Below are 24129 nucleotides of genomic sequence, written 5' to 3'. Positions count from 1 at the left end.
GAGGCAGTCCTTGTTGTTTCTCATCCTACAATCAGTGTTAATGGATTAAAAAATCCACCCCCCAGTGTGTTGATTGCAAAATGGAAGTTGTTGTAATTTTCAAGGGCATTTCCTCCTAATTACCAGTGAGGGTGTGCATGTTTTTATGTGTTTATTGGCTGTACATTTCTTCTGTGAATTACTCATTCATATCTTTTTGACCATTTTTCTGTTTAGGTTGGTTGTCTGTTTCCTACTAATTTGTTTCATTTTTTAAAACCTCTTTGATTTTTACTTGTTGTTAATCTTTTAAGCAATACCCTACACATTTAATAAAGGACTTACTTTTTACTGTGGGATATTACTACTCCTGGTTCAAATATGGTGAGTGAGTAAACTGTTCACATATAGTAGTTTTAAATTCTTAGACAGATATGGGGGGAAGCTGCTAGGAAAGGAAAATTAGTAAACTCATTAAGGTTCTTGAAGGTTGATTTATAACCTTTCAGCACAGCCAAGACACACGTCTTCTTAGCAAGCTGCTGCTGTGCCATTTGAAAATTTGAACGTGTGGATTCTGTAACCCTCCATTACAATTGTATAAAGAACCAGAATGCTTCTCATATGCTGTTACATTTTATTTTATTTTTTAATACTAGCTTTTCTCTGTTTCTTCTCCATAATTAGGTCCTCGATGGGCTTCCTGGAATATTGGTGTGTTTATTTGCATCAGATGTGCTGGCATCCATAGGAATCTTGGGGTTCATATATCCAGGGTCAAGTCAGTCAACCTAGACCAATGGACACCGGAACAGATCCAGGTAAACATTTCCCTACCGAGAAATTATTGAAAATATTTAAAATGGATTTATAATCTTTAATCCTTCTTGCACCTAAGGATTAACATTGAAAAGTAGTATATTGAATGAAATATGGAATATGCCACATACAAAATTCGAGTGTTATCTGAATTGTCAGTTCACAGATTTTTTTTTCTTGGTTCTATAGTAAAGTCAGTTTTTAATCTGTTTTTACCTAAAATGTTGATTCTGAAGTATTTAAAAAATAAATTTCTTTTCCTTGTGCTGATGAAATTTGCAGCTATAATTCCGTAGTCTGTTTTGCTTTGCTGTCAGTAGAGGGCGCTTGGGTAAAGACGAAGAACGGACCACCTCTTCCTGCGGGCCAACTGGAAGGCCTTCCCTTCTGTGCAGGGGTGGGTGTTCTCCATAGCCAGATAGGGCCAAGGAGTCAGAAGACTGCCCAGTTAGCAGATGTTCTCGTGACTGATTTGGGCTTGTTTCGAGCGGTTTAGCTTTTTAGAGATAAATTTGTAATTTTAAGGGCTTGCCCTTTTTCCAGTGTGACAGTATTAAATTCTCAAAATCATACTTGCTAGTCCTTAAGGTTAATTGCTAACGTAAAAATGATTATTTCTACTGGTTTTATTTTATAGTTCACGGTGAAATTACATAACTTTTTCTTATGACCTTTTCAAATTACTTTTAGTCAGCATGAAGCCTAAATATACAGGTATATGTAGTTGAACTTCAGTGATACACACACAAACCTCACAATCATAAAAGAACAAAAATAACATAAAAATTGGCATGGGTGGGGTGGGGTGAGGGTGAAAAGAATAGAAAAGAATGCTGGGAGGGAGTGGTCATTAAAAAACGATACATAGACTTGGTTAAAGAAAGTAAAATTTCTATACTGAAGACATATTTATGCCAAAGGAAGTTCCAGATGTAGCAAAGATTTAAATATTTAAAAAAATTAAACCTCAAAAATACTCAAAGGAAGAAAAAATAGAATAGAGATTTTTCAGGCCATAAAGTCAAGCATAATTTACTTAGTTTAGTCTTAGACTAGTTTTTGAACATTTTGCTGGCTAGAGCATAAAAGGAAATATGAAACTTTGTGTATTTTCGAGATCCTTGATAAAATTTACTTGTTAATCAAGGAAGCAGAGCTTTTTGAACATTTTCTATGAGGCAGTGTTCTTAGTAACATCTCTGTAGTAGCTGTGGTGACAGATTTCATGACATTGTTTAAGTTGTCTTCAAGAAAGCGTGTAGCTTGAAAGTGTAACTTGGTGTTTGTAATGGATTATGGAGGTACAGAACATTCAAGACCCAGTGTATTGCCTTTTTAATGGTTCATTTCAAACTAAGGAGAAAACGTGTAATCCCTGGACAATTAAATTCTCCAGAAATATTATTTTTCTCAACTAGGCTGCTGAAAGGAGTTGAGTAGCAGGTTATTTGAAGTAGGCAGCTGTTCTTTTTTAATAGTTTAGAGCATAACTTCCCAAACAGAGGGCTGTAGTTCACTGGTTTTCTGTGGGATTGGTTATAGGTACAAAGCAAGATCCTATATTAGTAAATGTGTAAGGATTTTGAAAGCAATTATTAAGTAATATACAGTCTTTGGAATTGTGTTTGAACACATTTGCATGGTTCCAACTGTCAGCTTCTTCAAATAAGAATTACTCCTTTTGAATGCAAGATTTTTTTTTTTTCCCCCTACGTGGGCCTCTCACTGTTGCGGCCTCTCCCGTTGCGGAGCGCAGGCTCCGGACGTGCAGGCTCAGCATCCATGGCTCACGGGCCCAGCCGCTCCGTGGCATGTGGGATCTTCCCGGACTGGGGCACGAACCTGTGTCCCCTGCATCGGCAGGCGGACTCCCAACCACTGCACCACCAGGGAAGCCCCGAATGCAAGATTTTTGTTGAGTACTTCTCACAGAGGATGCTCTCTGTGTGGCTTCGTAAGCCATGGGGCTCCTCCTGCAGGTGAGGAGGGTAAAGGTAGGGTGCACTATTGCAAAATCAAATTGAAGAGACAATGAAGTATCACTTTAAAGAAGAGCAGGGAAGCCTAACCACATGGACAGATCTTGTGGGGGGGCTTGTCGACTCTTTTCAGGCAAAGCCAGAGTTGTTCTTCGGAAGCTGGCCCTGGACTGCTGTGCAGTGAAGAGGAAGAAGCGGTTGGCCGAGCCCCCAGGCTCCACACTGTGGAGCACAGGGGTTGTCTTAAGGCCGCTGGTTCTAGAGAGGCCGCAGAGCAAAGTGATTGAGAAAGTTGTCTCTGGAGCCAGATGGCCAGGTAGGCCTGGGCGGTGCTGACAGGATGCCCAAGCACGGGTGCCTGAGCGCCTTTGTCTGCGAGGTGGGGTGGCAACTGTCCCCCTGCAGGGGCCGTGAGGACCAGCTAAGTTAGCATGGGTAAAGTATCTACACTGGTGCCTGGCACGCTTTTTATTGAGGGTTAGTTGATTTACAGTGTTGTGCTCTTTTTAGACGGCACATCTTTTTTTTTTTTTTTTTTTGCGGTACGCGGGCCTCTCACTGTTGTGGCCTCTCCCGTTGCGGAGCACAGGCTCCGGACGCGCAGGCTCAGCGGCCATGGCTCATGCGTGTCCCCTGCATCGGCAGGCGGACTCCCAACCACTGCGCCACCAGGGAAGCCCTAGAGGGGCACGTCTTGAACGCTCAGTAACGTTGACTTGTCAGTTATCAGTAGGATTAGTCCTTCTGTTCACTGTGCAAACCGTCACTATTGCTGCTTTGAGTATCTTTCTGATCTTAAGCATTTAGCTTCCCTAGTGAATCTGCTGTGATGAATTGGTTGCTAACTGAACTACTGAGTAAACAAACAAATGGACCCATTGTGTGGTATTACTGAGTATAGAAGAGTTACTTTTTGAGAATATCTGTGAGAAATAATTCACGTTTAGTGGTATTGGATGGTAAGGCATTCAGAGATGAGTGGTTAGGTAGTGGCATCTGTTGTCTGTTGAGGTCACTCCTTATGCAGCTTTAAGCAGATCCTATTTCCTGTGGTGGTAGGTGTGTTCCTTACAATCCTGTTCTATCCACCCTTGGCACTATTTATTTATTTACATTAAAAAATGAGGTATAAAGTGAGTTTTACGTACCTTGGCAGATAGATGTCTTTACAGTCCACCTGTATCCTCGGGAGGCTGGTTCCAGGACCCCCACGGACACCGAAATCCGTGGATGCTCACGTCCTTTACCTGAAATGGTGGAGTTCCTGGGCACGGGGCCGCGCATGGGCAGAACTGACTGTGTGCGTCAGCAGGACCCCGGTACAGAATCTCTGAGCGCGTCCATCACTAGGGAGAGGTTTCTTGTGTCCATTTCTAGTCAGGACCCCCAGGGGCAGCCGGTGCACTGTTTTCTGTTCCCTTAGGTTGCTGTGCGTTGGAACTTTTGTCTTTCGGAGTGCGTTCTTATTAACTGAGTCTGGGCTCAGATCGGGGAAAGTGAAGATCGCAGTGTGATTTAGTGTTCCAGATCCTTACGATGTAAGAATTTATTTAGCGTAGAAACTGCTTGGGCGATACTTGCTCGTAGAGTAAGAGAAATGCTTTCACTGCGTGTGGTCAGTTCTGCTCTGGGTCTCCCCCGCACCACCCGGACATGTCATGGGGATCGTGTCTCTCATTTTCAAAGATGATACTTCGTTTTGGTTTTATTTATTTATTTTCTGTATTTTATAAGTAAATGTGGAAACATCTAATCTCTGTGCCCCATCACCCTGTTGAATAAAAGTGGTTTTTGTTAACATACTAAGTGTTGCCTCAGGACTTCTTATCAACTGATATTACATATACATCATATTTATGTCAATTATTTATATATGTGTTTGTGTGGCAGTCACTGTTTAGGGCATCTGTCATGTTATAGCTGTGTTAGTATTGCTGTATGCTTACTTTTAAAAGAAAATAATTTATCTACCAAAACATTCATATTTTCATAGAATGGAAATAGAGTTATTCACCTTAAATTTTAATAAAACAGTTTTTTTAATCGTGGTTCATACATTAAATGTCTTTGATCTTGGGTTTATTGTTGGGTACTTCTCAAATTGTTGGAAAGGATCAATATTTCAATAGTTTTATAAAATACTATAGCTTTTCTTTTAAATTTTTTGCTGGTTCATCAACTCCACGTCTTGATTACCATTTTCCCCCATTATTTAAAAATTCTTAATTATTCATTTTTCAGTGTCTGTATTGAAGGAGTTAAAATAAAGAATACAGTAAACAAGGTCGTACTGTATAGCACAGGGAACTATATTCAATATCCTGCAAGAGACCGTAGTGGAAAAGAACATGAAAAAAATTATATATATATATGTATAACTGAATCACTCACTTTGCTGTGCACCAGAGAGTAACACAACACTGTAAATCAGCTGTACTTCAATAAAAAAGATAAATTTTTAAAAAAAGAAATGGGGATTAAAAAAAATGAAGAGTAAAGTTTCTTAGCTCACTTTGTAGATAGTCATGTAAATTGTGTTGTCCAATAAAACACCTTAGTGAGACTTTGTCTATAGTGGAAAGTATACTCCGTATAATTGGTGTTTAAATTGATAACTTTTGGACCACTTTTAACATTTTATGTATCTATAAATCGTAATCGTCTCTCACACGCTCTTTGTTTTACTACTTACTAGTGTCATTTATTAATATGGTACTTGGTATTTTTTTGGAAACACCCACACAACTAAAATGTATTCATGTATAAAATATATCCAGTCTCCCTAGGCATAGTGGACTCGCCTTCAACATTTGGTAGGCATTTTCCCTTCCGTGTCTTTATAGCTTTACCATTTGTGCTTTAGCTTTGGACTACACTTTGGACTAGGAGGGGTATTTGAACCCAGCTCTCCTCACATCGTCGTTTACTGTTACAACAGAAGAACAGAAGCTCTCCTTTCATTTTCTGTCCACCCATCCTCTGAATGTTTCCGACCTGACTTCCAGCTGTTTGTTCTCGAGTTCTAGGGGCAGGGTGGAGGAAGGTGGTGGGTGCCGGTTTCTCTGCCTTTATTTTCATTCTCAGCCTTCCTTCCTGCTTGTCCACCTAATTAAAAAAAATATGTTCATTTGGAGACATCTTTAAACTCTTTCCTCCTCTTTGAAACACGCTGCCTCACTGCCGCCTTTCATAAAAGTTTCCCTTGTACCCTCTGACCCCCAGCAAACAGCCCTCGACTCTGTCGTGCTCCTTTTCTCGCCGGTTTGCTTGTTCGCCAGTTAGCGTTTACCGGGCACTCATGGTGGCTGGCCACGGTCCTCCAGCGACTAGCTCTCACCGTCCTTTAGCAGCCGAGTTTCTTGAGTAAGGTCTTTACCTGCTCTTTCATTTCTTTCCCTGACTTCTGTCTCTGCTAGCTCATTTTTGTTCCCGTCGCTCTGCTGAGTTTGCGCAGCTCGCAAAGAGCACAGTCACTCGCGTGGTGCGGCCACGCCCAGCTCTCCGCCCACCTCCGCCCACCTCCGCCCACCTCCGCCATGGACTCCCTGCTTCCCTGACTCGCCGCACTGCCTCCTTGAAGCTTTTTCTTTAAAGTTACCATCCTCCTCTTTTGTTTTGTTTCGTTATTTAGTCGCTGTATTTTTTTCCTGTTTCTTTTCTGCTTTTCCCTCCTGCTGGAGACTTTATACAGTTTTGTCTTTAGCCTTTTTACTCTTTTGTCTTTCCCCATGTGGAAAACTCAGTTACTCTTGTGGGTTCAGCCAGTATTTTTCTGGTTTTCCCTCTCTTTACAGTAGTGACTTCTATAGAGTTTCAGTTCTTCTTTTAGATCGTATGCTCGAAACCTTTGGTATTCATGGATTCATCATGCCTTAAGAAACCTTGGATATCCTTGGCATGAAGTAATCGGTAATTTTCCCAAGCGTGTTAGGTGAGGCTGCAGTTAAGTTAGCCCATTAGGTTGATTCCAAGGCACTGGAATTTCAACATGGTTTTACATTATCTACTCATATTTGTATATTGAAGAACTCTTGTGAAGTAATTGAAAACCTTGTTGCTTTGTGAAAAATGTTTTGCATAAAACATAGAAAGCAACGATAATGCTAATGCAACGATAGAAGTTAAAGGAATAGATGTTACCAGGCATGGATTTTTTTTTTTTTTTGCTAGATAACATGGTGCATTTGAGTAGAATAAAGAACAGAATATCAGAATTAACAGCTGCTCTTTAACAGTATTAACGGAACTTCTAGATGTTTCATACGGAAACAGGAAAAAAGGGTTTATGAAATTGTTTCAGTGTTTCATTATGGAAAATCTTGCCCACAGTCATGGTAATTGTGTATATTCTTAAATATTAAGATTGCTGGATGTCTATTTACCTGTAGCTTGGTACATCTAAAATTTAAATAATCATCTGGCTTTCTTTCCTGTGCCTTTGTATTCCATCAGTTCTTAATTTTTTCGTTGTTTCTGTTGCTTTCCATTTTTCCCCCTTTTCTCCGCATGTTCCAATATACTTGTAAAATTCCAAAAATACGGCAACCATAGGGAGTCTAACTTAAGCTAGTGTGTGGAAGTTCTGAGGTAACGTGTGCAGGTACTAGAAGGCAGTATTTCAGCATTTCAAGCCACGCCAAACCGAAATTATTGCCTTGGGGAGGAGTCAGTTTACCATCACTGGATGGTTTGTGCAGAGGCTGGCCAAGCACCTGGAGGTGTGTAGCTGGGGTTCAAGCATTGGATGGCAGGTGGGGAGCAGTTTGGACAACTGAAGTCTCTTCCGTGCTTGAGATTCTTTGATTGTATGCCTAGTCTTCTTTGGTTACCACAGCAGTTCAAAATACATTTTCATTATCTGTGTTAGAATAAAGACGGTGTATCACAGTTAGAGATGTGATTCAACTTTTTCCGAAAGTCAAATTCCACCCCAGAGGATAAAAATGTTCTGAACTCTTCAGTAATTCAAAAGAATGTGACAAGATTATTGGGTTAAGTCTGAAAGACGGGTTCTGAAAATGTTTTGGACAAACTTTTTTGCTCTTCATATTTTCTTTCAGAAAGAGAAAATCACTAGCTAAATAAACAGGTATAGATTTCTATGATAACCTTGTCATTCCCGGAAAAACCTACTGTAAGGTAACTTGGTGTAGCCTTTAGTTTAATTTGGCAATAGATTTGTCATAGCATTGACCTGCTTGTCTTAATTTAAACTTTTGATTTTTCTTAGGAAAGGATTTTTCTTAAGCAAGCTACTAACATCATGGATTTCTGGCTAATCTTCATCAGTAAGCTTTGCTGTATTCTGTCACCTCAGCTTGAATTGCTAATCAGGCCAAATCAGGGAGACAGGCAAAAGGGACTTGATAGTTACTTTAACTACTTTGTAGGTAGGAAAGCATCTGAAGTGACAGGTACTTTTTATGTTGTGGTCATGTTGTGTGCGTCCTCAGTGGTAAAATTGGGGTGTAAAAGATGTAAGAGGTTGGCGATGAAAGTGGCTGAACACACTGAAGAAGTTTTCTCCTCTTCCGCCTTCTGACATAGTATGTTTGGGATGGAGTTATGATAAATTCTGTCTCTAGAAGCGTACTAATTTTGTGAAATGAGACGGCTTGCGGTCGATGTTATGTTCAGCCTCCTGTGAGCTCCCCTGCCGTCTTTACAAATGGAAACTGGGAACTAGAGTGTTGTTAGGCAGTCAGAACTTAAACTTTGCGTGAATCATGCGGTTGTGCAGGTTTGTTTTACTTAGAACAGGATCCAGGGATGTATCACATTGATCCTTTCTCCGGGCCTGGTGTTAGCTCTTGGTGAGTAATTAAATTGTCAGTTCATTGTAAAAAAAATAAAGGCGTATGGCACCATTTTAAGTCTTTAGGTGCAGGTGAGATAAGTTATTATGTTTTCCTGGGAGTTCTGCAGAGGAGAAAGATGCATTAAATAAAACATTATTGGGCTTCCCTGGTGGCGCAGTGGTTGAGAGTCCGCCTGCTGATGCAGGAGACACGGGTTCGTGCCCCGGTCCGGGAGGATCCCACGTGCCGCGGAGTGTCTGGGCCCGTGAGCCTTGGCCGCTGAGCCTGCGCGTCCGGAGCCTGTGCTCCGCAATGGGAGAAAGGCCACAACAGTGAGAGGCCCGCGTACCGCAAAAAAAATAAATAAATAAAAATAAAATAAAATAAAACATTATTAACAGTAAACTTACCTGTGTTTTTAAATGAGGCTACTAGCACATGTAAAACACTGTAATTGGCTCATTATCTTTCTGTTTCCCAGCGGTGGTGTAGATGTGTCGAGGTCATCTGGAGCCACTGCAGCCCTCTTTTTGCTTGATGTTTGCATGATCTGTCTTCTTTCGTGCTTTTGTGTTTGACCTGTGTCAGTCTTGAAATATAAGAGGTTTCTTTTAGACAGGAAATGCCTGCATGTGGTGTGCTCTTCCACTATGTAGTTTCAAATGTTTTATTTCAGTGACTTTTTAAAAACTAGTTTTTTAGTATCGTGTTTCCTTGTTTGAATTTCCTTTTTCAGTGACTCTCTTACCTGGCTGTTGGGTCTTCATTGCCTGACTCTATTATTTGTCACTTTCTCTTTGATCCTTTTCATTACTTTTTTTTTTTTCATTAAAATGTTTTTCTTCTTTTGCCTCTCCAGTTTTCTTAGACCATTGTTTGCTGTGTTCATTTGTTCTGGTCATCTATTTAATTTCATATTCATTTCTGAAATATTTTTTCTTTTATTTCTGATTCTTTTCCTGAGTTCTCGTTTTAATTCTGCATGTTTTTAATTTCTGATTTAGTTGTTCTTTCATAACACCATGTCCTTGAACTCATTTTACATATTCTTTCGTATTTTGTATTTATGTCTTTTAGCTTGTTCTGAATTAGTAGGCTACCGTTTTCATCTGTTTCCTGGGTGTATTTGTTCTTGTGTGGCTTCACTGTCAGAGACGTTCTTCCACGTCTTATTCTACTTTTCTGATAACTTTGTATGAGACTTGACCTTGATTGTTTTCAATCAAGATGATCTGTTGATCATCTTTATATGACATTGGTTTTTCATTACTTTTAAAAGGAACTCATATTCAAGATAGCTTTTCTAACTGCACAAACCTCTCTCTTCTGTTGTTTTCACATGATGTTTAAAAAGTAAAAGCACTTGTTTTCTGAGATGATTGCTCTGTTCCCTTCTCCCATTTTTATCTGGACCTTCTCATCCTTTATCTCCATTATTCCTGTCCTGCTCCGTTTTGAATCATTTCCCAGGAGTTTCTTTCTGCTCAGTGTAGGGCCCTGTCCTGGAAGGGAGATGTGGTTCCTCATGGGAGCGCCTCCCCATTCCCAGCTTCTTGCACTTCTTTGCTCTTCGGGTGGGTAAAATCCCTTTCGGCTTCATCTGCCTTCTTCATGTTGCTTCACAGCACTTTCCAGTTTGTATTTCTTCACTGTCTTAGTGTTCTGTTCTCAGAACCACCTGGCACCTCATTAGCTGCAGGCAGGTCCAGTGGTCCTTATGCCTGATGGCATCTCGGGATTTGTGGGGATCCTCCATCACCAAATTTCGGTGTGAATATTGTGCATGGGTGTTGGTGTTTTTAATCTAGTATTACTTTCTTTTTTTTTTGTAAGGATCTTCTCAGAGCTTCAGAAACTGTCACTGCTGTTACAGAATTCCCATGACAAGTAATATTTAATAGAATAAAATTGTCATTTAAAAAGCTAATTTGAAGCACTCCATGATTTAACCACATTTGACCTGTATGTGTTAGAACATTGTTTAACCTCTCAAGATTTTGACCCTTTGATAAATCTCCATAGTGCCTCATATAACCAGACACATAATAAGCTTTCAGTACACAATTCTCGGTACACACTTATTCAAGAGACCCCTGGTCAAACAACTTTTTTCTTATTTTGTGGGAGGACTTGTTATAATTTCATGAAGCTGATGAAATTTCTCAAATTGTGGCCTCATGTACACACTTAACTTTTTTTTTTTTTTAAATTGTGTATCCATTTTACAGATTTTCTGCAATGGCCCACTCTCAAACTGCTTAGAGGAAGTTTTTGTATTTCTTTTAGGTATTTTTGTATTTTATTTATTTATTTGTTTATTTATTTATACAGCAGGTTCGTATTAGTCATCAGTTTTACACACATCAGTGTATACATGTCAGTCCCAATCGCCCGATTCATCCCACCACCACCACCCTGCTGCTTTCCCCGCTTGGTGTCCATACGTTTGTTCTCTACATCTGTCTCTCAATTTCTGCCCTGCAAACCAGTTGACTGAGATTCAACTTATGCCAGCTCCTTGCCAGGATCGTTAAATGTGTCCTCAAAGAAGCAGAGCAAGGTGGCAGCACAGTGCTGAGTTTATCTATTACCTGATGTGCAGAGTGAGGTGAAGAAAGAAATGTGATACTGTCTGTAGCAAAATTTAATCTGTGAAGTTCACTAGGATGTTTGCATTTTAAACAATCCATTGGGGGAAAAGGTCACATTTATTTTGAATCTGAATGTGCGCCATTGTGATTTTTCTCTTGATTTTATTAATTGTTTTTGAGGTTAAACTTTTAAAAATATCAGTAATGCTTTTTAGAGTTCCCTTTTCCTAGTGACTGGCTATAGTTCTTGGCTCAAGTCACTCATTAACCCTATTAATCCCTTACTGTTTAGGTGGGACTGAGAGTGTAACCAAAGAAATCACAAGCTACTTGAAGATAGGGCTTCTATCCCATAGGGAGAGCTCTGTTGGGTAGGAAGTTGTTGAGTGGCAGTGAATGTAGAATACCTGTGTGAGTGGATCATCTGGGAACACAATTATTGTTAATTTCATTGCACCCAGTATCTTAGAGGCGAGGTTGCTTCTCTTCCTGCTTTGTGTGAATGTAAAATGATCGAGAATAGTAGGTGTGGTCAGAGCCCTGGCCTGGGACTCTGTAGACCTGGGCTCTGGGTTAGGCTTTGTTGGCTAAATGACGGGCTATCTTCAGCAAGTTACTTAGTAGTGGCTCCTTTTTTTCCCTTTAAAAAAAAAATACCCTCAGTGTCTAATGATAACATAAGTTCTAAACATATCTTTTAAATGTCTCATTACCTTTTTGACAGTGACCTTTATTTATTAATTTCTAAAAGCATGCAGCAGTGTGCAGGGGGCCTTCTAGGCAGAAAGATAGAAAACATAGGTCGTATTTGAGAAAGTAAGGTAGTTATTGGGTGCAGTTGTATGTGCATAGGGGGTGAAGGTGGAAGTTGCGGGCAGGGGCTGGTTTGGCCTGATGCTGTGAGGGATGGGGGATGGGGAGAACGACAGCCTACGAGCTCTTACCGTGTTCTCAGTTGAAGAGCAACACCTAACGTTATGTTCCTTTTAAGAACATAAATCCGAGGGGCTTGTTCCTGCAGTGGCCTAGGCAGTGGGTGACTAGATCTTCAGCTAACGTAGTGGCAATGAGGTTGATTAACGGGGTAAACCTACGAAAGTATTAAAGTTAGAATCACTAAGACTTCTGACAGAAGGGGCAAGAGTCCAGATGACTCCTGAGCTGGGCCTTAAACACCTAGGACGAAAGTAGTGGTTTATCCCTGGACTTCAAATGGTGTGAATTTCATAGTAAGTAGAGATGACAGAAGACTGTAATGTGAAACTTTTCCAGTTTTGTCATAACCATGTTTAATTTTATTGCTTAAAAAGAAAAGAATTCATTCTCTGAATTTGTAGCAACTAGCCAATGCTGCAACTTATGAATCAAGATCTGAGAATATCTAGAAATTGTGAAAAATAGGAAAACTGGTACCTCTCATTCCACATCATCATTTACCAATTTTAATTTTTAAATACGTGTGGTTTACTTACTTTGTTCTTAAAAACAACAGTTAAAACAGAAAGAGATCAACTCCCCTAAAACACAATTTTATGAAAACTGAAGGAATGGACCCTGTATTAAATATTTCCAAGGAGCTCCTGAGACCAAAAACAGTGGACCTTCTTTTCCAGCAGCTGGAACCCAAAAGATCTTGAAACCAGTCCTGAAAAGCTTGCTCCTATGCAAGAAATCCTGGTGGCTTTTGAGAGGAAGATAGAGAACTATTCTGGAAAATTTCAAGTGGTAGTAGAGGTGAGTCACTGACATGAAGAATTACCAGGGACTACAATTTCTCTTTTTAATTATGAGGTTTTAAAATACACACACACAGGGCTTCCCTGGTGGCGCAGTGGTTGAGAATCCACCTGCCGATGCAGGGGACGCGGGTTCGTGCCCCGGTCCGGGAAGATCCCACGTGCCGCGGAGCGGCTGGGCCCGTGAGCCATGGCCGCTGAGCCTGTGCGTCCGGAGCCTGTGCTCCGCAACGGGAGAGGCCACAGCAGTGAGAGGCCTGCGTACCGCAAAAAAAAAAAAAAAAAAAAAACACACACACACACACACGTTCAGCTACACACACACACGTTCAGCTACACACACACACACACACACACACACACACACACACACACGTTCAGCTAAGGCAGTTTGAGATTGTAGTCTTTGTGTTCCAGAGATTTTAAAGAATAGAAAATAGAGCAAGTAGTGCTCCCTCTCCTGCACAAAACCAATACATTGAAATCTTAAGAAGCAAAAACTAATAGTGGAAATTTCAATGATGTCATCTTCAGCAACAGTAATGAAGGTAATGGAACTGGGGAAACACCTGGCATGTAAATGCCATATTTATATTTTGAATGTATTTTGACTGTAAGATATTCTTGGAGGATGGGATTTGTTAAATGTTTTAATTTTATTTGATCATAACGTCTCTGACCGTCAGGAGACCCTGTTCTCTTAGTGGAGGTGGAGGGCCCTAGTGAGAGGAGGTCTCCTTGCTCTGAGTCACATGCTGCTTGGATCCCTGGCTAAGCTCCCTCTGGATGTATTTTATTTAGGAACAGTGCGGGATTAATGAAGCCCCCCTCTAGCTATTTTATTGTGTTGGGGAGTGGGAAACATATGGACATGGTACAAGCATCAAAGGGTACAGAAGGTGTAAAATGGGTGCTCTCACTCCCATTTTTGTCCCTCAGTCATCCAGTTTCCCTCTGTAGGAACAACCTGATTTTTCAGTTTCTTGTATATTCTTCCTGAAATGTTTTATGCATATATACAAACATACAGGTGATACACATTTTTAGCTATTTTCTTTTCTTTTTTTTTTTTTTTTTTTCTTGAGGTATGCGGGCCTCTCACTGTTGTGGCCTCTCCCATTGCGGAGCACAGGCTGCGGACGTGCAGGCTCAGCGGCCATGGTTCACAGGCCCAGCCGCTCCGCGGCATGTGGGATCTTCCCGGACCAGGGCACGAACCCGTGTCTCCTGCATCGGCAGGCAGATTCTCAACCACTGCGCCACCAGGGAAGCCCTAGCTATTTTCATATACTTACACAACAATCTTTTGACCTGGGAGTAAGAGTCTTCTCTCCCCCACCCCCATCTATTTCTCAGAAAATGGGTAGAAGTGTTTTAATTTACATAGTTTTTTTACCTTTTTTCCTCCAGATTTAGCATAGACCTGTAGTGTATTTCCATGACATGCTAATTTGTAAGATTCTATTGATTATTTTGGTGTTTTGCATTTTTGCCATTGAGAATTTAGAAGATCTAATTGCCACATTGTAACCTAGTCATTTGCAACAAAGCAATGAGTAATCTCAGTTCTTTGTTTTGTAGCTGTTATTCTTTTTTTCCACTTATTTAAAAATAGCCAGTAAACCACAAAGGGCAAATCAGTATACACATAAAAATTTATTAAAACTATGCAGATAGCTTCCTAAAACAATCCATTAGTGTCGGTTTTAGTTTGCTCATAGATGGTTGTTGCCGAGAGAGAGAGAAAGTACAGGACACGCTCCTGGGACACTTGGGGTAGGTGCTGAGCAAAGGGGAGGGTGCACAAGGTGAAGGAGAGGGGAGGCCCAGGCGCCTGGTTCCTAAACACAGACCCTGGCCCTGGGCTGGCCTGCGCTGGGCGTGTGTGGGCTGTAGGACAAATAGGAGCAGCCGTGCCTGGGAGTGGTGGTGTCATGTAGTGAGATTCCACATCCCAGGATTTTGGAAGATTAAAGAAGAAAAAATGTGACAAATTTTATTCTCAGGAGAATGAATCATTGAGTTGGAACTTGAGGTGGCCTGTCATTTATCTTGTCTTTTATTATTTCCTGATATTGACAGTGACTTAAACTTGGGCACACTTTGTTTCTGTATGTTCTTGTTGCCTTTTATCTTTGCTTTCATTTCATGGCCCTTTTTGCAGTAAAACTTTTTGTGTACCATGTTTTTCCACTGGAGATGCCCCATTGACATAAAACAATGCTTTTTTTTTTTTTTTTAACATACACAGCAGTGTTACATAAAGATAAAATTTCCTATTACATTTGTTTGCTTATTGATTATGCCTTTTAAAAATCTATTCCCACTTTTTTTTTTTTTTTTTTAGTTTTTGGGTATGTTTATTAAATTACACAGTCCAGTAACTAAATGCCAATTAAAACTTTAAATTGACAACCTCAGTTCTCTTCAGTCTCTGTAAAACATTAAAAAGTTTAGAACTCTTTTAGAATATAAGTTTTATTGTTTTTTAGTGCAAAAACTGGGACTGGGTGATATGTTGTCTACTTAGAAAGTTTCAGAAATAGAAATGCTTCATCTACAGTAGATTGTGATGACAATGTGTTTAGCCCATAGAGGCTTTTCAGCATTTTGATTCAAACAGTATTTTTAAAAATTGAATCTGAAGGGATGTGTGAGGCTTTGGGCAACTGTTATTCTGTGTACTGCATTGTGGGGGAGAAACTGAAAGCACTCAAGGTTATGAGGACAAGTGCTTTTAATAGTGGGCTTCGGGATTCTTAAGTGTGTCCTGTTATACCATTTCTGGGTGAAGCCTTCCTTTGCGGTTATAATGGTGGTGGTTTTGGATGAAGATCGTTCATCAAAAAGTACAATATAAAATTCATCTTTCTAGGACCATATAAAGTATGAAGGCATAGTAAATAACATTAATTTTTAAATATGTCCTGCCTGAATGGCATTTGTCATAACTGCGGAGTACACATTTCACTTATTCTTCAATATATTAATATATTTTTCTTAAAGTAAAAATGAATGTTGACTTTGTATTTCATATATTCTCACAATGGTTTGTTTGTCAAGAATATCAATACATTTCTGCTCACTGGATGCTTGGCTTGTTTTTAAAAAATCAATTTTGAGATGAAGTATAGTTTACTATGTAAATAAATGTCTATTTTAAAATATTTTAAAAACTCTGTAACTGATTCCTTGAATTACCCAGCAGGGAAACCTCTTTGTGCTTGTTTCCTCATCTGTAAAATGAAAACTGAGCGTCTAAACAAAGAACCTGGTGTTCGTGAGCCCTGTGTGATATGGTCCCCAGTTCCATTGGCTGCAGCCTGAGGTGTCTAGACTGCCAGTGGCCGATGTTGGTTCTGTCAGGAGTTAAATTCTAGTGGAGACTCTTGGGCCTGTTACTTAAAATCTTGCAGCTTCAGTTTCCTTTCCTGTCAAATTAGGGTAATAATATCTAAATCAGGATTTTAAAAACTTTGAAATGGCATATATAAAAGCAATTTATGTATTATAATATGTATGCAATTTATATATTATATATAATACATCTAATTTATAATACTATATTATTTATATATATTAATAAGATATAGAGGCTAATGCTTGTTATTGTAGCTGTTAGGCTGTTTCATTATTTTCTTCTGCCAATTACCAGAATTTGCTCTTAAGTCCAATAGAATAAATTTTCACGTGTTCTGTAGGGCCCTTGCCTGTAGTGTCTTGACACTCTGAGGACAGCTAGTTTGTACCACATTCCTATCACCTCCCCGGAATGCCAGCTCCTGTTGTTTTTTTCTCCTCACTCTAATCATCTCCAGTGGCTGAACCAGTTTCATCTCCACTAATCCTTTCATTGCAGACTTTCCTTCCACCCTACTCTGTTCTACTTTTTATTTATTTATTTATTTATTTATTTATGGTTGTGTTGGGTCTTCGTTTCTGTGCGAGGGCTTTCTCTAGTTGTGGCAAGCGGGGGCCACTCTTTGTCGCGGTGCACGGGCCTCTCACTATCGCGGCCTCTCTTGTTGCGGAGCACAGGCTCCAGACGCGCAGGCTCAGTTATTGTGGCTCACGGGCCCAGTTGCTCTGTGGCATGTGGGATCTTCCCACACCAGGGCTTGAACCCGTGTCCCCTGCATTGGCAGGCGGATTCTTAACCACTGCGCCACCAGGGAAGTGCAGAACTTTCTAAAAGTTCTACGTTTTAGAAACTTAGAAATTATTTGAGCTTACTAGTGTCTTCCTTCTCCTTACAAAATGATCTCCCTACATCTGTGCTGTTATTGAATCCTTGTTTCCCCAGTCCCAGCTAACAGAGACACCCATGCACGCGAGCACCTGCGTCGAGTCGCGTTTTGGCGGTGGTCTCCTGTAGAAATGGCTCATGTTTCACATCACTTTTCCCCTTCAGATTTTATGCCTTTTTTTCCTCCTGTCTAACTGTGATGGATAGCATTCCTAGAACAAAATTAAATAATTTGGTGTAATGTACATGTATGCCTTGTTCTTAATTTTTTATTTTGCCAAAATAAAATATTAATGACCTATATTAAAGAGAATATTTATATAAAATGTATAGAGTCATATTTATTGAATATAAAATAATATCACTGATTGTAAGAAACACCACCTGCATTTTATGGACTAATTAGAAAACATGATCACTTACAAGACACGGTCGGCTATAAGATGCATTTCTACTTCATGAATGTTATAGTATGAAGAAAAATGTAACTTTGGATCAATAAGATATGCCAGGTATAGCACATACTGTTCTTAGTCTTACTAAATTTTCTGTTAAAATTTTTATGTACTCTTGTTTGTGTGTTAGAAACTTCAAGTTTTCTTATTTTTGTAGTTTCTGTGAGCTGTATCTAAGTTACTTTTTGCTTCATTGCATATATTATGCACACTTTCTCTTGGTCTCGTTCTTTCCAAATGTTTGATGCCTTTATGATGGCGTGAGTTGGTCGTCTCTGCTCCTGAATTCCCACGTGCCCCCGCACAAAGGTGCGGCGTCACCGAATGCTTGTGATGGAAAACAGTCTTCCTTTTTTCAGGAAGGGTTAGCTGTCCTGAAAGTCTCCCCGCTCTTCTCCCCACTCAGGATTGTTCCCTAGCCCTCGTCACTCTGACTGACTCCGTGCCACTGTGCCTCATGACACGGAGGGGAGCCCTCGGCCTACCCTCTTCGCTCCAGAGCTAAATAGCAGAACCTTTTCTTGTTTTTCACCTTACTATCCCTTAATGTTTCCCAGCCCTTTATTACTTCACTTTCTCATTATCTCTAGAGGAATGTCTTAGACATCTCATTTACCCTGAAAGAATTCTTATGTTGAGGTTGGGTGGTGTAGGTATCCAGAAATAGGTTTACATTAGTATCTTGCATAACTTAGAACTCTCAGTTGGGAGAAAAGTCACTGTATTTTTTTATCTGAAGGAAGATGCTTCTGTATCCCCTTGAGGGCTACAACTCAAGGATGACATCTAGTGATCTGTTAAGCCTGGATTGTCTTCTTGGGGACGTGGCGGGGGTGTGTTTAGGAAATCAGGGGAAAAAGAAATTATAAAAGCACATCTTTCAACCAGTTAAAACATTTTAAGGAACTTAAGCTCCATAAAAATGATGTAAAATAGTGATAGAGTAATGTTTTGTTTGTAAATGTTAGTTCAGTTTCTAATGTAATAGAATATCATGGAAGTACTCTTTGGTTAGTCCTTACTCATAGATGATCCAGAAACTTAATTTAATAATCATTTCAACCAGTTTAATTATCTTATGCCTCCTTAGCAGTGGTTCGTACTGTTGGGGTTGATGGATTTTAGGGAGAGTCCTGTGAACTCCTGAACTTGTATATAAAATTTGGCCGTTAGGCACAGTTTTTTGGTAGCGAGAGGAGTGTCCATAGCTGTTGGCAGAATCTTAAAGAGATTAATAACCCCAAAGAAGTGAATCCACTTCGGTTGTGTTTGTTCTAGGGCGGCCCTGTTTCTGCCTAACTGCTCTCCATTGTGGCCTTGATTGTAAATCATGAAAACCTCAGAGTATTTTGAAGCTCAAAACAAAGAAAATTTGATCTTGAATTATTGGCCTTAGAAATGGCAGTGTTGTTCAAGTGGTGCATTTAAAACAATAGTAATACCACGAACTGCCAGGGAATCCACTTTTAGGAAGTAGTGAGTGTAAGTGAAGGTAGTATTGTAGTCACAGAAAAAGACGTTAGAAAACTGCAGATCCACGTATATTGAAGATGTGTGAAGGATTAAAACTATGCTTCTGTTTTGAACTTAAATAATTAATTTCATAGTTGTGATTTAAATTATCTTTCTAAAGAATATGTATTGGAAATGATAAATGTCTGGTGTTCATATGTATGTGTGTGTAGGAATTCTTTTTAATGTTTATATGAGTAATGAAAATATGTGATTTTTTTTTTTTTATTATAGTGCATGCAAGATATGGGAAATACTAAAGCAAGACTACTATATGAAGCCAATCTTCCAGAGAACTTTCGAAGACCACAGACAGATCAGTATCCTTTAACATTTCTTAATTGTGGGGTTTAAAAGAATCAGCTCATTTTTATAGTTCATATTTTAACTTTGTATTGAATATTTAGGAAGATGTGACCTTTGTCATACTGTTGTTCATGAAAAATAGAAATTGATTTGCCCTGAGCTGTGCTTTGTTATGGTAAGTTTTTAATAGGAATCTGGTAATACATGGTCTATATAGTATTTTTATTTTATTTTTTTTGGTGGTACACGAGCCTCTCACTGCTGTGGCCTCTCCCACTGCGGAGCACAGGCTCTGGATGTGCAGGCTCAGCGGCCATGGCCCACGGGCCCAGCCGCTCCGCGGCACGTGGGATCCTCCCGGACCGGGGCACGAACCCGTGTCCCCTGCATCGGCAGGCGTACTCCCAACCATTGAGCCACCAGGGAAGCCCTATATAGTATTTTTATGTAATTATTATTAAGTATAAAATATTATAACTGATTCCTCTTGATTGATCTCCAGTTCTTGATTGGAGCATATAGGTTGTTTATTACTTTAGACTATTATTAGAGATTTGATTTGTGAGCATCTTATTTTTTGAAAAATCATTTCCAGAGAAGTTTCCTTTGAATATTTATTTATTTATTTGGCTGCATTGGGTCTTTGTTGCAGCACTTGGGCTTCTCTCTAGTTGTGGCATGCGGGCTCTAGAGTGCACGGGCTCAGTAGTTGCAGCGCGTGGGCTCTCTAGTTGTGGCGCGTGGGCTTAGTTGCCCCATAGCATGTGGGATCTTAGTTGCCTGACCAGGGATCGTACCCGTGTCCCCTGCATTGGAAGGCGGATTCTCAACCACTGGACCACCCGGGAAGTCCCTGGAGGAATTTCCTTTGATCACCTTTATCTGGTTATTATGTGTATGTGAAGCAGTTTACAGACAAATCCCATACTTGGTGGACGTGGATGGCAGCAGGGATGAGGGGTCATGTCACTGCTGACCTTCCGTGGGTCACAGGCTGCGTGGCTCTGTCTGCTTTCATATCTAATCTAATGAATGAGGGGAATATTTTCTCACAGGCATTTTAGTGAGGATTTTTTTTCACATGTTAAAGAGAAATCGTTTGATTTTATAGGATTCCTCGAACTCATATTGAAGTTTGAGAAAAAGCTCATCAGAATAAGATTATCTAATTGACTGTAGGTATATGTGATTTTATCCAAAGGTGATTTTTGTGATTTTGACAATATAGTGTAGTTTCTTAAAGATCAGTTGTGTACTGGACTCTCCTGGTGATACAGTGGTTAAGAATCTGCCTTCCAATGCAGGGGACATGGGTTCGATCCCTGGTCGGGAACCAGGATACCACGTGCTGGGGTGGGGTGGGGCAACTAGGCCCGCGTGCCGCAACTGCTGAGCCCGCACACCACAACTAGAGAGCCTGTGTGCCGCAACTACCGAGCCCGCGCGCCACAACTACCGAGCCTGCGCACCACAACTAGAGAGCCTGTGCGCCACAACTACCAAGCCCGTGCACCACAACTAGAGAGCCTGTGCACCACAACTACCGAGCCCGTGTGCCACTAGAGAGCCTTGCACCACAACTACCGAGCCTGTGTGCCACAACTAGAGAGCCTATGTCCCACAACTACTCAGCCTGCGTGCTATGCAGCCCTCACACCACAACTAGAGAGCCCGCACACCACAACTACTGAGCCCACGTGCCACAACTTGATAGAAGCCCACATGCCACAAGGAAGAGCAGAGCTCACGCACCACAACGAAAGATCCCACGTGCCTCAACTAAGACCTGACACAGTCAAGTAAATAAATATTAAAAAATAATTATGTGTAGCTTAAGAAAAAACAAAAAAGAACAGTTGTGTACTACCCATGTGTATACTAAAACAGTTTGTGTGATCAAACAATGAAAAAAATTAATCTTTTCTCAGAGATACCTGCCATTATATATATTTTTTCATATTTGTATAGAAACCTTTTGGGTTATATTCAAGAAGTTATTATTTTTCCTGTTCTGTTTCTGCTTCCTCCACCTCCTTCCCACACATTTAGCAGTCTGATATCCCAGGCTATTTTTATTATAGCAAGATCCTAGGGTAGGAGTGGGTGGTACATTTCAGGCATAGAAAATTGTGTGAGCAGAAGTATGAAGGTGTGAGGACACTTGACATTTTAAAGTTTTGATATGACAAGATTTAAGTTGCGTGGGCCAGTGGCAGAAGAAGCTCATTTTTCCAGATTGTGAAGGGTTTTCAGTACCATATAGAGCAGCATATAGGTAGCATATAGAGCAGTACCTCATTTCATTGGCCCAAAGGATTGAAGGATTGGAAAAGCCATGAAGAGTTTTGAGGCAGGAGAAACATTAGAAATATTAGCTTCTACCACAAGGAAGATGAGTTGGAGAAGGTTGTGGAGTCACAGAGGGCATGTAGAATACTAGTACAGCCCTAAGGGGAGCAGTGATGAAGAGATGAATTACGTAGGAGACTTGAGAACAGGCAGGAGGGAACTGGGGAGATTGGAAGGGAACTGGGAAGGCAGGAGCAGTTGGATTAGGTTAAGATTGCCTTTATTTCCAGGGAAGACACTGCGATGACCCCAAGTTCCCTAGCTTGGCAAAGGTTCTGTGAGTGAGGTAAACTTCATCGGGGAAGGAATTCAGTACCCAATGAAGGGGTAAGGGTTACAAGTTGAAGACAGTGAGTCATCACTTTGGGCAGGATGAGGTATCTGTGGGACACATGCATGGAGATGCCCATCTAGAATCTGGAAACAGGAGTCTGGACCCTAAAAGAAAGCAGGAAATGCAGTGTAGACTGGACAGTCACTTAGCATGTACATGATAGAAAAATGCTTGCTAAAGTTGTGTTTACCTAGGGCAGTGGTTCTGTATTCTTTTTTAAAATAAATTTATTTATTTATTTTTGGCCTTGGGTCTTCGCTGCTGCACGCAGGCTTTCTCATTGTGGAAAGAGGGGGCTACTCTTCACTGCAGTGCACGGGTACTCTTCTCATTGCAGTGGCTTCTTGTTGTGGAGCGTGGGCTCTAGGCAGGCGGGCTTCAGTAGTTGTGGCACGTGGGCTCAGTAGTTGTGGCTTGCGGGCTCTAGAGCGCAGGCTCAGTAGTTGTGGCGCACGGGCTGAGTTGCTCCGCGGCATGTGGGATCTTCCCAGACCAGGGCTCGAATCCGTGTCCCCTGCATTGGCAGGCGGATTCTTAACCACTGCGCCACCAGAGAAGTCCCTGGTCCTGTATTCTTTTTTGGGGTTTTATTGAGAATCTTGGGAATGCTGTTTTCCTCCTCCTCTGGGAAGTGAGGTGTGGGGCAGAATCCTGAGGAAGAGAGCATGGTGGAAGGAGATACCACAGAGCAAGCAAACTGTGTTCCAGGTGGTTGTTACCACTGCTCACTAGTTGTATTAAGTTATTCCTTTTTCTGCTTCCCACCCCCAAGCCTGAGTTAACATATAAAATCCCTCAGATTGAAGAATCTCCCTTCTCTGGAAGTTTGTGTGTATGTGTATGTTTGTGTGTGTGGGGGGGGGTTGGTTTGGTTTGAATTGGGATTTTGGGACTTCTCTTGAACGTGGAGGGTCAATTACTTGAGGTTCTTGAGATTTGGGGTAATGTCCTTTTTGTGATATCTGGTGGATGAATGTGGCTTCCAAGGTATTTAATTCATCCCCATGATGCCGTGTTGCTTTGACAAAGCCCTGAAGGTATTCAGGGGAGGACAGGACCTCGGTGTCCTCTTACACTGACCTCTTCTGTGTACCGTTTGGTACACATTGGTAGGAATTCTGTTTCTTAAGTAATCACCGTCCATTTTATGGTGAACCTAATAGAAGTGAAGGATTAGTGAGATGGTGAGTTCTTTTTTCTCGTGTTTTTTGCTATGTCCTTAAATGTTTGATCCTTATCTAAACATTTCAGGAGAGATGAGATTTTTGTAGTGAATTGATTGGTGTCTGTCATTAGTAAGTCCTTGACCTTTGACACAGTGAGGGTGTGGCATTGGAAACAACTGCAGTAGCTTTCCTGCTCAGCGAGGGTTTGCTGTGTGCCAAGCCCTGAGTTTGGCACTTTATGTACATTAGCTTTCTAAATTTTCAGAGCAGCTCAGATAGAGCACAGTATTTTTATTCTTGGCAGGCGAGAGGGTAGGGTTCTCAAAGAGCTGTTAAGAAACCTCCCAAAGCCTCCAGACTTTCCGTCGTGTGTAAGGACACTTGGATATTATTATACTTAATGATGATAGTCTGAGTAAAATCAGTGTTGTCACATTTGAGTCCTGGTGGGTGGCTTTTAAAAATAGATAGGCTTGTAGTTTGGGACTCTTTGCAGCTAAGACCATAAGATCTAGGTGAAAATGTCAGTTTTTGAGTACCTGGTATGATTCAGGTCAGGCTCTTAGATAATGTGTGTCTTTGCTACTGTTAGCTCAAGCATGTGTGTTTGATTTTTCAAACTAAATGTTACTTGTAAAGCATTTGCAAATTATGGTCATGTTCATATGAGGTGTTGACCTCTTGCTGTTTACAGAAAGATAACCTGAGGTTGTCAGAAACCAAAGAGGGATTTTGTCCAAAGACATTTGAGATAGATGACTACTAATGATAAGAGTATAAGATGGCATCTCTTGGACCATGAGACCAGCTTCTGTGAAATCGAATGTAATACTATAGTCTTCAAAAATGTTTTTTCCAA

At 40.7% G+C, this 24129-nt stretch overlaps 1 protein-coding gene across 8 annotated transcripts in view; it reads left to right on the top strand.

The window, feature by feature from the left end:
• The window catches only part of SMAP1 (small ArfGAP 1), a 220853-nt gene that overhangs the window by 124753 nt on the left and 71971 nt on the right, over positions 1 to 24129 (top strand). For all 8 annotated transcript variants that reach the window (XM_067011371.1, XM_067011370.1, XM_067011368.1 and 5 more), the window contains 2 exons: positions 667 to 800; positions 19350 to 19435. In XM_067011371.1, the coding sequence (XP_066867472.1) occupies positions 667 to 800; positions 19350 to 19435 (220 nt within the window). The remainder of the gene's footprint in view (positions 1 to 666; positions 801 to 19349; positions 19436 to 24129) is intronic.

Source organism: Kogia breviceps, chromosome 13, assembly GCF_026419965.1.
Source record: "Kogia breviceps isolate mKogBre1 chromosome 13, mKogBre1 haplotype 1, whole genome shotgun sequence".
Classification (NCBI taxonomy): Eukaryota; Metazoa; Chordata; class Mammalia; order Artiodactyla; family Physeteridae; genus Kogia; species Kogia breviceps.
The sequence above is the reverse complement of the archived record's forward strand: the minus strand, read 5'-3'. Positions and strand labels throughout refer to the sequence as shown.